The sequence below is a fragment of the Pteropus vampyrus genome, unplaced genomic scaffold (genome assembly GCF_000151845.1).
Source record: "Pteropus vampyrus isolate Shadow unplaced genomic scaffold, Pvam_2.0 Scaffold651, whole genome shotgun sequence".
In the NCBI taxonomy this organism is placed as follows: domain Eukaryota; kingdom Metazoa; phylum Chordata; class Mammalia; order Chiroptera; family Pteropodidae; genus Pteropus; species Pteropus vampyrus.
The window spans coordinates 470495-488200 of record NW_011889432.1 but is presented as its reverse complement, the minus strand read 5'-3'; the positions used below and the strand labels follow the sequence as shown (position 1 = coordinate 488200).

The window sequence follows — 17706 nt, the reverse complement described above, 5'->3', positions numbered from 1 at the left end:
AGCCTTAAGAAAGGAAACTCTGCCATTTGTAACAACATGAATGAACCCAGAGGACATTATGCTAAGTGAAATGAGCTGGATTCAGAAAGACAAATACTATATGATCTCATGTAGTATGTAGAATATAAATGTTAAACTCACTGAAACAATACGAATGGTAACCAGGGGCTGGTGGTGGGGTATGGGAAGATGGTAAATGGGCACAAAGTTTCAGTTTTGCCAGATAAATAAGTCCTGGGAATCTAATGTACAACAATGTGACTATAGCCAATATTGTACCATATACTTGAAATTTGCTCAAGATGGATTTTAGGCCTTTTCACCCCACAAAAAAAAAAAAAAAGATAACTATTGGAAGTGATGTATATGTTAATTAGCTTGATTGTGAATATTTCACAATGTATATATATATATCAAATCACCAAATCATACATCTTAAATATAGACAACTTTATCAAACTGATTCTGTCCTTATTTTATGGGTTCTGAAATATAAGTTCTTTCTTTAGTTCAACAATTCTTGTGCTTGATATTGCCAGTAAAGGGAAAGGAGGGGGAAACACCAAATTAAAAAATAAAAATAAAAAAAGCTTGGAATGCAGGCTTAAGCTGATATTGACCACTTTCCTTCATAGTACAAGTAACAACATTATAACTATTAGCTGGTGTTTTAGTAACGGTGGCATTTCTGGTTTCCATGTACTTATTTTGCTTTTTCTTTTCTTTTTTCTTTTTTTTTTTTTTTTTGCAACTCTAGGTAGTTTTGCTTTGATCTTTTCAACAATCGACTTGGTATGATCAAGGGGCGATGCGAACATAGTGATCAGTCTGGGTCTTGTACATCTCATAGACAATCGGAACACTGAAAATGAGCAGTTTAGCAAAAATCAGAAGGGTGATTCCATTTAAAACGGCACCAACATAGGTCATCAGCCACATAAAGACAGTCAGCTTCAAAGAGTCAACCAGATCTTCTACCAGAAAGAGATGAATGAGTTTCAGGGCCTTGTGGATGTGCACCATGGCAGCATTCATGTAATTATTGGAAAGCTTCTGAAGACAGAGTAATGTCTACATCCAGGTAGGCTTTGAATGGACGGCCTTCTTCTGACATCTGCACAGCTTGGATGACAGACTTGTAGACCCTGAAGCTGGTGGTGACAGAGAGAAAAGCCAGGATGAGGTAAGAAACCACACTGATGACACTGAAAGCTGCCAGTGAAAGCACCACGATCAGTGTGGTGCCAAAGACAAATCGAGTCTTCGTCACAACTCGCCAGAAAATCAGATCATGCACCACAAGGAAGGAGCCGCAGCTCTTCAGCCCCAGGGCGAGGTAGGCTCCCGGGCTCCCACCACCGCAACGGCTGTCGAGGGCAGATGGCTCAACCCTGGAGGATGACGAGGAGATTGACAGGGATGGAGTGGCCACCAACGGCTCCGCTATGGCTGTGTGAGCAAGAGCGGAGAGGGTGAAGACAGATGTGGGGCAAGAGAGAGGGAGGGGCAAGAAAATAATACAGCCGCTGACTCTCTGAAGTCCCTTCGCTCCTCCTGCTTGGAGAACAGACTCTGACAGGCTGGCTCAGCAGAGAGCAGCGAGAGGGCCTATATATACTATTTTTAATGGTGAAATATAACTCAATAAAGTTTGAGGGAAAAGAATAAATTAAGACAATAAGCTTATGAGATAGCAGTGAATCTTGAAAGCACATTAATAATAGCTAACATTTACTGAGTGTTTACTATATGCCACATATTGTACTGATTTTTCACTATTAATATTCCCATGTAAGGGAAATGAGGCAAAAAATGTGAAGTAACTTTCAGCTAATGAGTGGTAGACTGGGATGTCAAATCCAGGCAGTGTAGTTTTCCAATATATGCTCATGGCAACGATGTCTACATACTCAAAAGAGCTATTTGAAGAAAGAAATAATAGAACTTTGGAAACAAATAACCGAAGAAGAAAATTTAACTTTAGGTGGTAAACACAATGCAATAAACATATTATTGAACTGCATACTCGAAACCTATGTAAGTTTATTAACCAATGTCACCCAAATAAATTTACTTAAAAAATTAAAACTTTGCTTAGCAATGTTAACTGAAGATACAATTTGGATGTTTTATTTTTTGTTATTGTCCTCATATTTTAATCTAGTTCCTAAAAATGAGACCTATAAAAAAAGGATTTCATTTTTTGGTTTTTGTTTCTACTCTTTCCAAGAAACACATTAAGCTTATTGCTAAATTGTTCTTGCTAATTTGGAAATTGTAATAATTTAACCTCACGCATGCACTTGTAACCTATACAAGGTAAAATAATAATATTTTCTTTGGGCTATCTCTAGATAATTTTCCCTTTAGTAGTTTCTTTCATTTCGCACTGTTTATTTAGAAACACTTGGATAACCTAGATGAAGGAAAGATCAAGTCTTAAACCACATGTGCTCCAGTTAAACAGACCTTTAATAAAAAAGACATTGAGTTAAAAAAAAAAAAGAATTAATGATAAATTTTGAGTCTGGGTGAATGAGTGATGCCATTATTAAAAACTGGGACTTGATAGTATGTTTAATGGTAGTTGCTGTATCTGTATTTTCTGCTTTGCATGATTGTCAGCTCAGAGGAGATGAATGGCTTCACTGCATGCTAGAGGCAGTATCCAGATGGGCAAGAGCCTCTGGCTCTCTGCTAAGAGAATATCTACCAGAGACAGGGATATCACCCTCTGGGAGCCTTTGAAATAAACCCTAATCTTTGGAGGACAATGAATCAGGCATTTCTGCAGCTGCCTCAGTTCCAAGGAACCTGTGGAGTACCAGCTACAGAGAAAAGTATTGTCTAAGTTGCATACCAAGGTGTGATTCCAGGTTTGTTTTTTGTTTTGTTTTGTTTTTACCACTTGCTAAGTGTGTGATCATCAGCAAACTCTACCTCTGTAAATAGTATGTCTATCCATCCAGTCACCCAAAACGGAAATCTGAGTCATCAGTGTCCCAATACACTTCCTTCTCTCCACAGCCACTCCCAACATCCTAGCGAGGTTCTCATTATTTTTAGCCTGGATCACTAAAGTAGCATCTTAAGTGGTCTCTCCCCTTCTACTCTTGCACCTCAAGTCTTCCACTACCAATCACTGTACTTATATGCCCTTTTAATGCTGGACTTCTGTCAGTTATTACAACAAACTTGGCAAGCTTATTCTAAGCTCACAACTTCTTTACTCTGCCTAGCTAAAAACAATATTCTTCCTTCAAGCTTTTTGCATAGTTGGTTCCTTCTCATATTGCTTATGTTATTCAATGTAAAAGCCTTGTTTAGATACTGATTCAAATAAACTTTTAAAAAACATTTATTAGACAATTAGGGAAATTTGATATTAAGGAATTTATGTTAGTAATATTATGCTTATTTTTTAAATCTTTGCCTTTTAAAGATATATTCTGAAGTATTTATGACTAAGATAATATGATTGTAATTTGCTTCAAAATAATACAGTGTGGAGTGGGCGACTTGGTAGGGGTATAGAAGAAACAAAATTGGTCATATACCGATATGATATAATTGTCGAAATTAGGGAGAAGGTACATGAGAGTAAACTATTTTACTTTTGCATGTTGAAAATTCATGTTTAAATAATAGTCTCTTAAGTGGTTTTCTCCCTTCCACTCTTTTTTCCCCGCCTCTTTAATTCTCCTCCCCTACTTCCACCCCTAACCTAAGGATGTTGCCATTTCCCTTTAAGAAGTGGATCTCTGAAGGTGGGGCATCTCCACCCACGTGCTCGCAGCGCACCCGAGGTGTGAACTCAAGACCTTCTGCGTGTAGAGCAGATGTGCTAGCCACTACACTATGGAGCCACCGCTCTCCCTTCCACTCCTGCACCTCAATCTTTCTACCATCAATCACTGCACTCAATATGTCCTAGCTATGCTAAACTTCTGTCAGTTATTAGAGCAAGGCAAACTTATTCCCATCTCACAACTTCAACACACACACACACACACACACACACACACACACACACACACAGTGAGTGGAATAAGACTATCCAACAACCCAATATGGAGAAGAATCAGATAAAACATCAATAAATAAGAAGAATGTCATGGGAATGTCGGGACAATGCAGCAATGCAGCCTGGAGATCAGTCATCTGATCATAGCCTTTGGGCACAGCAACTAGGACTTCAGATCCTTTGATACAAATCCTAACATAGCCAACTTAACACAGCATATGTTTCCAAAAAAAGGAAAGTTTCTTCCTTGTCCAGGAAGTCCAAGTCTAAATTCTAAGCTGGAGATGATTTGAGAGGCGGAATCTCCCAGGTAGAGGGTATAAACTGATGACTGACAAGTTATATTTGGCACATAGGCAGGTTTCTTTGAATCTATGGTGTTATACAAAATTTTTAGTTAGATGCCAACATTAAAAAATCTAGGACATTTCATATAGAAGTCTTTATTTGCTGCTTTTCTTTAAAATTTGGGAGATTTGGTAATATTTAGTTGGAGTTTTCTTCTTATCTCTCAGAGACTCTGTGTGTGTGTGTGTGTGTGTGTGTGTGTGTGTGTGTGTTGGGGGTGGGTGGAGGTGGGCAAACCTGTATGGATTCTGCGGTGGGCTTTCAGGTGAGAGCTTTTGGTGTATACTTTGCTGCATCCTGCAAAATCACATTGGTGAATCCGTCTTCTCTTCAAGTCAAGGGACTCTTCTCCCTGCATTTGGGTCATTACTGCTGGTCTGAGCGAAAAAAAAAAAAAAAAAAAAGAGAGAGAGAGAGAGAGAGAAATAGGGCCAAAGAATGATTTTAAAGTGGGGGCTAAATAAATCGACTTACATACAGTGGGACCACCTCATATGTGTATTTAATTTATGCAAATTTAACACTAGGTTCCCCAAAGAATAAACAATTGAAATAATCCCAGCAATTCTCTCAACTAGGCCATTATGTTCAGCAAGTGCAGTTTCCAGGAAGTAGCAATGTTTCCTTGGGTGGTTTCTGTTCCCACAGAGTGTGAGCATTTTTCACTCTAATAAGTCTCATTTTTGTGTTTAAAGAAATGTATTTTCCATATAAAATGGTTTCTAAAACGCAAGCTAACTTACTTCATTAGTTCCAACACTGAGAGACAAGACTGTTTTAAATTTAGAGAAACAGTATGCAACTGTACTTTATAGGAAATTTGCTGATTTTTTAAAGGTAAAATGGATGATCTACAATTAGAACATAACTCCGTGGTAACATGCATGCCTATACACACGTATGCACACAAATTCATGCCTTCACTGAGAAGGCAATTGTCCTATATTTTGTTGTCCTCAAATCTTACTATTGTGTCTGAGAATATGTTCCACTTCTATCAAAGACACACACATATAGACACAGAGACAGACATGAAGTAAAGACAAAAGTACTCACTCTTGCTGTAGTCCCTGAATACCCTGTAAGGCCAAGGATCTACTCTCATTTGCGCTCTCCTCACTGTCACTTGGGATTTCCAGTGGAGACATGGAGGTGGGGTCAACTTTCACTAAAAGCAAAGAAAAGGAGCAGTGTGGGCTATAAATACATGTGCCTCTGTCATCATTTTCAAGATTCCCAGTTTGGGCCAAAATAGGAAGTAGGAGCAAGATAGGGAAATAAGGAAAAAATCAAAGATGGAAGAAGTGTATTTGTATAGAAGCAAGAGAAGAACATTTAAAATTTTTAGCATAGTGGGGAACAGAAATTCCTTGAGAGAATACTGAGGAGCGTTCTGATACTACTAGAATAAACTTCTTTAGAATAGTGAGTGAGATAGGATAGCTTTCTCTAGGATAGAATCTGGTTATGAGTCAATTCTTTATCTCTAGCTCCCAGGACAGGGTTTGCTGAAAAGTCAGGTTCAATGTCTGTTTGTTGAATCGAACTCTCTGAATAGTTCTCTGGCTAACCTAATATCAATGCCTAGGCTCAACTCAGAAGTAAGAACACATCCTTTGGCTTTTGTGCTCCTAAAAGGAAACAAGTCAATGAGCTGAAACACATACCTACTACCTAGTAGGTGCTTCATATATGTTACATCTTTCTCTTCCACTTATGTTGGGAGAAGCTCTCAAATATTTATTATTAATTACTGATGTTTCCAATGCCTAAAAACTCAACCAAGTGGTCAATACTCTCCTAGATCTAATGAAAGATTCAAAACTTCTATATAGAAGAAACTTAGGGGTGGCAATAAGGTTGAATGAGGGAGAACTTGGCTAGTGCCTTCAATACATTGATTGTGGATCATTCACTAAAAAGTTTTAAGCATGCATCTCAGTATGTGTGTGTATCCATGTGTAGTGATATAAATGCATTAGTATATTAAATTGTTGTACATATTTTCAAAAATGAACAAAAATAAAACATGTAAGGGGTGAGAAAATGCATATATAAATTTTGATACTTGTGATCCAATTGTTTTGTGCACCTCCCCACAACAAGGTATAAGCATACCATTTTGGATACCACTGGGATAATGGTTTTAGCTTAGCTTAAAACTACATTAAACACTGTTAAAATGTATTCTGTTTATTTAGAGTGGCTCTGGAGGACTGATGGATATTCCAGGAGGATTCAAAGCCCCGTCAAACCATTCCTTGGTGCCACTACTATCTTGATATCAGCAACCTCTCACACAGGGAATTTTATTTTCTCATTTTCTTTTTTGTTTGCCTCTCCTTAATTGAGAATGGATAACCATATTTTAATTAACTTCCTTAAGGTATCTCAAAAACAAATTGTTATGAATACTTATCATCACCAAAATTATCCACTATTCAATGATGGCATTTTTATTCAAAAAGATACTGAAAAGTCTTAGCAATTTGATGCTTAGTGTATTGTTTTTCAGTCTCTTACATTTAGTGATGGAATGATCACAATGTATTGGATTTCAAAGGTAGAAAAGTTTATATATCTGAAATCTGATTCCTAGTCATTTCCGCCCACATATCTCCCCTGTGGTCTTTTTAATTCATTCTAAATATTTATCAGCTCCTCATTTCATGAATTTGAATCCTCTCATCATCCTAATCTCTCTTCTCTAATTATACTCCAATTTCCCAATATCCTTCCTAAGGTACAACATTCAAAATTAACTAGGATTTTACAGGTATGGTGAAGCAAAATATCTTGAGCCACTTCAAGAAGCCATATAATTTTTTTGATCATTCCCAATTACAAACTAAAGCCGATATACTTCCAGGAAAGAAACTTAGTGGTGGAGGATCATGGTGGAAGGGAGACTTAATTTATACTTTTCTGAATTCTGGACTTATTTTTAAAATAAAACAAAAGGAAAGATTATAGCATATGAACTCTCTCCTGGACAAATTTTCAAGTTTGTTCAAATTATTTGTTGTAAGACAACTACTATCTACCACTGTGTTAGGTTCTCTGGAGATGCACAATGAGAAATAAGATACAGTTTTGTCCTTGAAGAATTTACAATTCAGTTGGGAAGAATTCCTGCAATATAGGTAAGTAAAAAGTAAAATGGAGGGTGATAGATGCTAAATGAGGAAGAACACAGAGAAGATGGCAATATTTCAAAGAAGACCATTTTTCCTGCAAGGAAGAGAAAAGGTATGATGTTGGAACACGCTGGCTAAGTATGTAGGGCTAGAAACATTCTCAACTTGTCTACCAAAGGATTTCTAATGGCACAGAATAATAAATACATTTCTCCTGGAAAATCCTAAGGTGGGTGCCTTAGTAAGCTTAAAACTAGTTTTGAAGTTTGTGTTTTATCTTAAAAGGTTATTCAAATTTTACATTTTTCTCTTTAATAAAATCATTTTTAAAATATGAAATATTTTAAATTATTTGCTATCAAATTATTTACTATAGATTCCAGGAAGATAGACTGTATTTCACTCAAGGATATGCATACCCCAGTTTCAGAAGCATGGGCTAAACAAAAGAGCCATTGTACATTCTTTTTTTCTATTATAGAATGTAAAGCTCTTTTTATAGTTAACACACAATATTATACTAGTTTGAGGTGTACAACACAAATACTGTATTACTGTATGTTATTAAGTATTTAAGAAACATGATAAAAAAAAGTGTTCATGAAAAGATTACTCTTGAAGTTGTGTGCAAGGATAATTGGAGGCAGTGAAAAGAGATAGGATATAGGACAACTCGAAAAGAGAACATATAATGAAGGTAAGGCCCAGGAAAGGAGTACATTGATGCTCACCTGACCCAGCATTTTTGCCATCTCCTCCAATGAGTGGGACTGTAATAGCTGCAGGGTTCCCATCTGCAGGCAAAGTGGTATACACCATGGGCAATGACTGTACCACTACTGGGATGGTCTTCAGGCCACCCATCTTATTTGGCAGACTGACTGAGGGGATAGTGTGAATCAAATGTAAGATCTGTTGGCCACCAGTGCCCTGAGAGGAGGCCAGGATAGAGCCTGGAGTCAGAACGGTAGGGATGTTTGCTAAAGTGCCTGCATCAGATGTTGACATGGACACTATAGGAGTCTGGGGAGTGGGCTGTGGCTTGGGAGGACGTATTGGAGCTTGAAGCATGCTGGCAGGCTGGAGAGGAGCCTTGGGCTTGTGAAAGGAGAGGTCAACTGGTTCCACCTGGGGCAGATTGAAGTCATTAGCCAGCAGTTCTTCTGGTGGCTCAATCTTGATGTCATTAAACAGTGATGGGTTCTCCATGGGGTTGGCATCAAGGAGTGGTGGAGATGTCATATTACCTTTGTCTGCTGTCTTTGGCGGATCTCTGATTTGAACAGGGATAGTGACCTAAAAAAAAAAAAAAGAGATGCAAAATGGTCAGTATTCGTGTGCTGAAGAAGAGACATGTGAGCAATAAAAGGAAGAAATCTCCAATCTCTTCTCATGGACAAAATATATAAAGAGTTGAAAGAAATGAAGCAGGAGTACACTAAGGATGATAAAAGAAGGAAAAATTTACTGAGCACCAGTATTAGGCACTGTATCAGTCAATTGATACAAATTGTTTTATTTAATCTTTACAATAATTCTGCAAGATTAATTAAAGTCAGCACTTTCTATGTATCCATTATAAGTGCTAAGCCCAGTGAGGGCACACATGAATAAGGTATAGCCACAAAGTGCATACTAAAATACTAACTAAAATGATAGAAACGGTGTGAGTAGCTTATATGTCATATCATAAGTGATGCAGCAGACATATGAGAGAGGTGTTTTAGAAAAAAAATGAGATGATTTATTCTGTCTAGACAGGATCAGAGAAAGCTTCAAAGAGGAACTGAATTTTAGAAGGTACTAGAGAATTAATAGCAGTTGTATAGGCAGAGAAGGGGTAAGAAAGATAGTCCTGTCTACAGAGACATAACACAGACAATATGTTAGGAGATAATGATGCAGTACACTCAGTTGCATTACACGCAAAATTGAACTGTGCAACTTTTAAATTAAAAGAAATACGAATTAAATGAAAACTTCACAGGTAATATATAAAATAACATATAACCTCAATCTAATTAGAAACTCTCTAAGAATTCCATGAATTCTTAGATCAAGGGTATTATGAACTATGTATTACATTGTCGAGTAACACTCTGGACCTTGAAGATGGCCTTGGAGATGCTGGTGTTACTTTAGCCAGTAAACAAGGCTCCATTCTCTATCAGGATTATATTTGAGTTATAGAAGTTTTGATTTATGAGAAATGTCTAGGAATGTATCTCTTACACAAAATACACTACCCTTTATTTTTGCATACTTGGAATATGAGGAAAGGTAGAGTTCAAGGAAAGGCTAGGTGATAAAATATAATTGTTTGGAGGAGGGGAGTGACATGGGAAGAGATATTTCTGTGTGATTTAACTAGTTCCTCAATGAAGGATAAATTTAAAGAGGAATATGACTGGATTCAGAGACCAAAAAGGAAGCAAGAGGAAAAATTTGGTGAGACATTTATGAGGCAATTGCAGAAATTTGAATATTGATTGGGTATTGGATGATATTAAGAAATTATTGTTAATATTTAAAGGTTAGTTACGATTTTGAAAAATTTAGGTGAGAGATAATAAGGTCCTGAACTCAGAGGATGATGAGGGTCAAGGAGAGGCAGTGTCCTCTTATTCTCACTGCATTTAAAAAGCCCTCAGAGTATACTGGAGGTGCGTAAACACACCAAGAAGCATCCACGCTTCATCTACAGAATTGAGCCAGAATGATATCTATTGTCTCACTCTGCTATGCTATGACATTCTTGTTTGTTTGTTTGTTTGTTTTTAATTTACCATTCACCACCCCAACTCAGGCCTCGTTTGTGGTCCAAATATTGCTTCAATTTGCTCCTCTAAGACATGACTCCTGTGATTTGTCCCAGTTTCACATACTTCTAAAGTAATCCATCCCTTACGGGTGAATCCACACCATCCAGGTAAGGGGACAGTAGAATTCTGTTGGTGAAAGGAATGGGGGAGGAGAGAAAGGGGAAGTTGTCAACGATGGTTCTGCTGAATTTAAAAATTGCTTGTCCTCTGAATCTCCTAAATCAACTTAAGCTCCTTTTTTCCCTTCATTTCCCATTTATCTCTTTATCTGGCTAGTATTCTACCCAGATTAAAGGGGTAGAATCCTAGGAATCTCTAAGGAAAATAGGAAGAAGTATTCCTTTCTACAGTCTCTCTATCATGGCTGTCAATAAAATTGAGAAATAAAGTTACAACAGAAATCATAAGAGGTGAAATGTAATATCGGTCTCTATAAAAATATAGATTGTGAGTACAGATGTAGAAATAAACACTAAGTCTGTCAAAATACATTAAGGAAGAATCTATTTAACTATTTAGGGACTTTTTGGACTCTATGCTTTAGGCCCAGAAACATAAGGAAGCTAAAGATCTGAATTCTAAATATAAAGTCTAAATATAAAATGGAGACTACTTTAGCAACCTTACTGTCCTTTGTTAAACAGTTGCCATCTCTGAGACCTTAAGTGTTGCCTAGAATAATGCTATTAGTTCAAGGCCTTGTGCTTAGCTAAAATTTGATATACAGTTATTCATTTCATTGAAAAAAATATTATTCAGGAAAATCCAAAATGGAAACTGAATGATGAAAAATATAGAAATTGAAGAACAGTCTACAGCCATGTCACCTTAAACAAGCCCGATGTCTGATCTCGGAAGCTAAGCAGGGTCAGGCCTGGTTAGTATTTGGATGGGAGACCACCTAGGAAGACCAGGTGCTATAGGCATTAATAATAATAATAATAATAATAATAATAATAATAATAATAAAAGAAATTGAAGAACATATAGGCTATTCTTATTGCCTTGATGAGATAAGATATTGGAGGCCCCTGCTTCAGCAAGTGATCATAGGTTGTCTTTCTGTAGACTAAACCTATCCTGTGGTCTATGAATACGTCATAAAAATCTTATCAAGCAATAGGGCTTTAATAATTTCTCCTCTTCTGCCATCATCACAAGACTTTCAAAGAAATGTTAAAGACCAGTTGTTTGAGATTTATTATTTTAATAAAACATCTTTTTTATTAATTTATTTTTAATTAGAGTTGACATACAATATTAAACTAGTTTCAGGTGTACAACATAGTAAGGAGACATTTATATACTTTATGAAGCGATCACCCCAATAAGTCTAGTAACCATCGGACAATATATGTAGTTATTAAATGTTATTGACTTTATTTCCTATGCTGTACTTTATATTTCTGTGACTGTTTTTATAACTGGCAATTTGCACATCTTAAACCTTTCTCCATTTTCACCCATTCCTCAAACCCCTCCCTTCTGGTAATCAAAATGTTCTCTATATCTGAGAGTTTGTTTCTATTTTGTTCATTGATTTTGTTTATTTTTTATTTTTATTTTTTTAAGATCATAAGGTTTTTAATGGTACTGAAATTTTTTTTTAAGTTTATTGCGGTATCATTGGTTAATATAATTATATAACTATCAGGTGTACATTATAATTTGACATCAGTATATTCTATTGTGTTTTTACTACCTAAAGTCTAGTTTCCTGCTTTTCTCAGAATGTCATTTGCTTGAAATATCATTTTCTACTCTTTCACTTTGAGTCTATATTTGTCTTTGGAACTCTGGTGTGTCTCCTGGAGGCAGCATATGGTTGGGCTTTGTTTTTTGATCCATTCTGCAACTCTGTCTTTTTCTTGGTTAGTTAAGTCCATTTACATTTAGGGTGGTTATTGAAATATGATGTCTTTTTATAGCCATTGTATCTTTTGATTTTTGGTAGCTCAATGTTTCCATTGCTTCCTTGTCCTTGTGTTTCTGTTTTCTTTATTTTGATTGGCTTTTGTGAGTTTTGCCTCTGGTTCTTGTTGTTTTTTGTTATATACTTCAGTTCTGAACTTTGGTACCATTACCAATACGAAAAGGATAGTTATGTATACACAGTCGTCCATTTTTTTCTGCACATGCTTTGTCTCCATTCCCCATTGCAAATTTGGATCTTTGAGTCCTCCCCTTTTCAGTCATTGTTATCTCAATTTGTCCCTACATATGCTGAACGTTCAATACTATCTTGTTATAACAATTCTTTTCTTATTATTTAAGCTTATAATGCCCTGTTCTAAGTAAGGGTAGCACTCTTCTGCTTCTATTTGCCTAATAGTCACTTTACTCCTAATTATGTTTTTTCTTTTTCCATTTTGTTTTAGGTGAACTAACCCCTTTCATTTCCTGTAGTGCAGGCCTCGTAGTGGAGAATTCCCATTCCTTTCTGGCTTGTAAGGTTTGCAAGCCAGAAGTCTGAGGATAACCTAATGGGTTTTCCCTTATAAATTACCATTTTCTTTTCTCTGGCTTTCCTGAGAATTCTGTCTTTGTCGTTGATTTTTGATAACTTTAATATAATATGTCTTGGTGAAGACCTTTTTGGGTTAAGATAATTAAGTGTTCTGTTGACTTTTTGAATTCTAAGCTCCAGCTCATTCCTTAGATTTGTGAAATGCTCATTCACTATTTGTCTGAGAATGCTTTCTAGTTCCTGTTCCTTTTCCTCGCCTTCAGTAATACCCATTATTCTTATGTTTCCTCTCCTGATGGTATCAGTTTTTTTTGTGTAATCTTTAGGGTTCTCTCTATATAGTATCATGTCATCGGCAAATAATGAGAGTTTTACTTCTTCCTTTACAATTTGTATTCTTTTTTATTTTTATTCTTTGTCTGAATGCTGTGGCTAGGACTTTCAACACTATGCTGAATAAAAGTGGTGAAAGTGGACATCCTTGTCTTGTTCCTCAGGAAAACGCTTTTAGCTTTTTACCTTTGAATATGATGTTAGCTGTGGGTTTGTCATATATTGCCTTTATTATGTTGAGGTATATTCCCTCTATTCTCACTTTGCTGATTGCTTGTATAATAAATGGAGGTTGGATTTTGTTAAATGTTTTTCTGCATTGTTATAATCATATTATTTTTACTCTTCATTTTGTTTAAGTAATATATCACGTTAATTGATTTGTGGATATTATTTCAACCTTGCATCTCAGAAACAAATCTCACTTGATCATGGTGTATTAACATTTTTAATGTATTGCTGAATTTGGTTTGAAAATATTTGTTGAGGATTTTTGCATTTATGATTGTCACGGATATTGGCCTGTAATTTTCAGTTTTTGCAGTGTCTTGGTCTGGTTTTGGTATCAGGTTAATGCTGGTCGTAAAATGAGTTTGGAAACTTTCCTTCCTCTTCAATTTTCTTTGAATAGTTTGAGAAGGTTAGTTATTAATTCTTCTTTTAATATTTGGTAAAATTCACCTATTATGCAATCTGGTCCAATGACTTTTTTATTGAGAGTTTTTTAATTACCGATTTGTGTTTCTTCCAGATTTAGTCTTTGAATGTTATATGTTTCTAGTAATTTATCTATTTCTTTCAGATTGTCCAATTTGTTGCCATATAATTTGTTGTTCATAGTATGTTCTCATAATCCTTTGTATATCTGTGATATTGGTTGTCAATTCTCCTTTTACATATCTGTTTCTATTTGGTCTCTCTTTTTATCTTGAATTTAGCTAAAGGTTTATTAATTACATTTATCATTTAAAAGAAACAGCTCTTGGTTTCATTGATCTTTTGTATTGCCTTTTTCTGGTGTGTTATGTTATTTATTTCTGCTCTGATGTTTATTGTTTCCCTCCATCTACTAACTTTGGACTTTGTTCTTCTTTTTCGAGTTCCTTTAGGTGTAAGGCTAAATAGTTTATTTGAGATTTTTCTTGTTCCTAGAGCTAGGCCTGTATTACTATGAATTTCCCTCTTATGGCTGCTTTGACTGTTTCCATAGATTTTGGGTCACTGTGTTTTCATTTACTTTTGTTTTAAGGTATGTTTGGCTTTCTTCCTTTATCCTTGACTTTAACCCAGTCATTGTTTAGTACCACATGTTTTTAGTCTTCATGTATTTTGTGTGTTTTTTAGTATTTTTCTTGTAATGGATTTATAGTTTCATACCATTCTGATCAGAGAAGACGCTTGATATGGTTTCAATTTTCTTAAATTTACTAATACTTGTTTTGTGTTCTAATATATAGTCTATACTGAAAAATATTTCAGGTGCACTTAAAAAATGTTTAGTCTTCTGCTTTTAGTAAAATGTTAAAAAAAATTAACTCTATCTTGTCTAATGTGTCATTTAGGCCTCTGTTTCCTTGTTGATTTTCTTTCTGGACAACCTATCCATTGATGTCAATGGAGTGTTAGTGTCCCTTACTACTGTTGTAATACTCTCAATCTCCCCCTTTATGTCTGTCTATATTTGCTTCATACATTTAGGGTGCTATTTAATTGGATGTGTAGCTGTTACATAATCTTGTTGGACTGATCTCTTTAGCATTATAAAATTTCCTTCTTTGTCTCTTGTTAAAGCACTTGCTTTAAATTTTATTTTGTTTGGTATCAGTACTACTACCCCAGTTTTTTTTCTCTCATTTCCAGTTCCATGAAATATCTTTTACCATACCTTTACTTTCAGTTTGTGTGTGTCTTTTGATCTGAAGTACATCTCTTGTAGGCAGCATATGTATGGGTCTAGTTTTTTTCTTAATCTATTCAGCCACCAATTCTCTCTTAATTGGAACATTTAATCCATTTACATTTAAAATAATTATTGATAGATATGTAGTTGTTGCCATATTATTAACGTTTTCTGATTGTTTTTGTAGTTCTCTGTTCCTTTTTTATTCTCTTGTTCTCTTCTTTTGTATGTTGATGATTCTCCAGAGTTGTATTTGGATTCTTTTCTCTTCATTTTTTATGTAACTCTTGTAGATTTTTGGTTTGTGGTTACCATGTGTTTCACATATATGAAGCTATGTTTATAGCAGTCTATTTTAAGTTGATGATTGCTTAAGTTTGCACACATTCTAAAATCACTACATTTTTTATTCACTCCCTCTACGTTTATGTTTGGTTCATTATTTTTTACTTCTATTGTATGTGTTTATGTGTATTCCTTTATTGCTGTAATAGCACATGATAGTCCTACTTTTGCTTTTTAATGTTTGCAGTAGCTGTATAGTAGGTTGATCCATGCTTTCACTAAGTGTTTGCATTTGTCAGTGAGAATTTTTTTCTTTCCTATATTTTCTTATTCATATTTTGTCCTTTTCTACTTAGTCATTTTAACATTTCTTTTTCTAAAATAATTTACTTTTTAGTAACAGTTGACATACAGTGTTATATTAGTTTCAGGTGAACAACGTAGGAATTAGACGTTTACACAACTTATGAAATGATCATCCCAAAAAATCTAACACCCATCTGACACCATACATAGTTATTACAATATTATTGACTACATTCCCTATACTATACATTTACATGCCCATTTTATAATTACCAATTGTACTTCTTAATCCCTTACCCTTTTCATCACCCCCAACTTCCCTCCCACCTGGCAACCATAAAAATGTTCTCTGTACCTATGAGTTTGTTTCTGTTTTGTTGTCGTTGTTGATTTCTTTTGTTCTTTAGATTCCACGTATAAATGAAATTATATGGATTTGTCTTTTTCTGTCATATTCCACTCAGTACAATATCCTCTGGGTCCATCCATGTTGTGGCGAATAGCAAGATTTCATTTTTTTTTTTTTTTTGTGGCTGAATAATATTCTGTTGTATATATGTACTACTTCTTCTTTGTCCATTCATCTATTGATGGACACTTAGGTTGCTTCCATACTTTGGCTATTGCAAATAATTATGCAATAAACATATGGATGCATATGACCCTTTCAAATAGTGTTTTAGGTTTCTTCAGATAAATACCCAGACATGGGATTACTGGGTCCTTCTTTATCTCTTGTTATAACCTTTGTTTTAAAGTTTCTTTAGTCTGGTATAAGTATTGCTACCACATCTTTTCTTTTTTCTTTTTTTTTTTTATTTCCATTTTCATGAAATGTTTTTTTTTTCCCATCTCTTTCAGTTTATGCATGTCTTTAGAACTGAACTGGGTCTCTTGTAGGCAGCATATGTAAGGGTCTTGTACAGTTGTGTAGGGGTTGACTCTAGAGAGCAGAATTCACTTTAGCATGGCTCTGGCACTTGCCAAGTCTGCCTTTCATGTATGTCTTTTGTACAGGTGTTTGGGTGGTACTCTAGTGTCATATGAAGCTGGCCACCTAGTGTGGCCACTTGGGAGGGTCTCTGTTGCAGGCCAATTTCAGCCGCTGCCTATGCTCTACCCGGGGTCACTTGGTATGTGCTAAAATGTCATCTTCAGATGTTTGTCACTTCTGCTGGGCTTGGAGGTATATAGGAGAGGCTAAGCTATGATCTAAGGCTGGCTGCTGCTAGTGCCAGACTCAGGGCTACTTAGAAAGATATACGGTGGTGCCAAGGCTAGCAGCTGTTTGTTTGCAGTTGGTGAGCCTTTGAGAGATTTTAGGAAAGTCTGCAACATGAGCCGAGACAGGCCATTTGTACGAAAAAGCCACTAGAACTGGCTTGGGTGGAAAACATTTCGGAAATCACAAGGGAGGGATTAACAGTGATAGATAGGTTGATACAGACTCAGATATGGTGCAGCTTGGATGGGAAGATGGCTCAACAAAGGAACAATGGCTTCTGCCAGCACTTCTCTCTGGGATAAAGCTGTCCCTCCAGCCCTTGTCCTGAAGCCAGACAATTCGATTCCTTCCCATATTTCTCTGGTGCCTTTTGAGTTGCTGCCCCAGTGCTGGAGCTCAGAGCGAGTGAGTCCATCATGGAGTAAGTCTTTGCACAGGCCCTTTAAGAGGAATACCTGGGACTCCAGCAGCCCTCCATCTCATTCAGCCACAATCTCCATTGGTTTTCACATCCAGAAGTTATGGGGACTTCTCTTCCCAACAGTAGAACCCTGGGCTCTGGAGACTATTGTGGGTCTGCGAACTCTTGCTCCTTAGGGGGGAACTCCATAGCTGAGATAGCCCTCCCAATTTTTAAAACCAACAGCTGAGTGTGAAACCAGCCCATTTCATGTTTCTGCCTCTCTTACCAGTCATGAGATGATTTCTTCTGTATGTCCTTAGAGGTAGAACTTCCATCCAGCTAGACTTCAGGTAATTTTCAATGATGGTTGTTCTGTAGTTTAGTTGTAATTTTGATATGGTCATGAGAGAAGGCAAGCACAGTATTTACATACTCCACCATCTTCCTTTAACATTA

General features: G+C 36.1%; 1 protein-coding gene and 1 pseudogene across 3 annotated transcripts in view; both read right to left on the bottom strand.

Annotated features, from left to right (window-relative positions):
- Positions 1-17706, bottom strand: part of KLF8 (Kruppel like factor 8) — a 239265-nt gene that overhangs the window by 12984 nt on the left and 208575 nt on the right. For 2 of the 3 annotated variants that reach the window (XM_011385057.2, XM_023525941.1), the window contains 3 exons: positions 8241-8805; positions 5429-5540; positions 4610-4749 (listed from right to left, as the gene is read on the bottom strand). In XM_011385057.2, the coding sequence (XP_011383359.1) occupies positions 4610-4749; positions 5429-5540; positions 8241-8805 (817 nt within the window). Of the gene's footprint in view, positions 1-4609; positions 4750-5424; positions 5541-8240; positions 8806-17706 lie in introns of those variants that run through there. The other variant, XM_023525942.1, reaches the window with a different exon arrangement.
- Positions 463-3040, bottom strand: LOC105308989 (annotated as a pseudogene).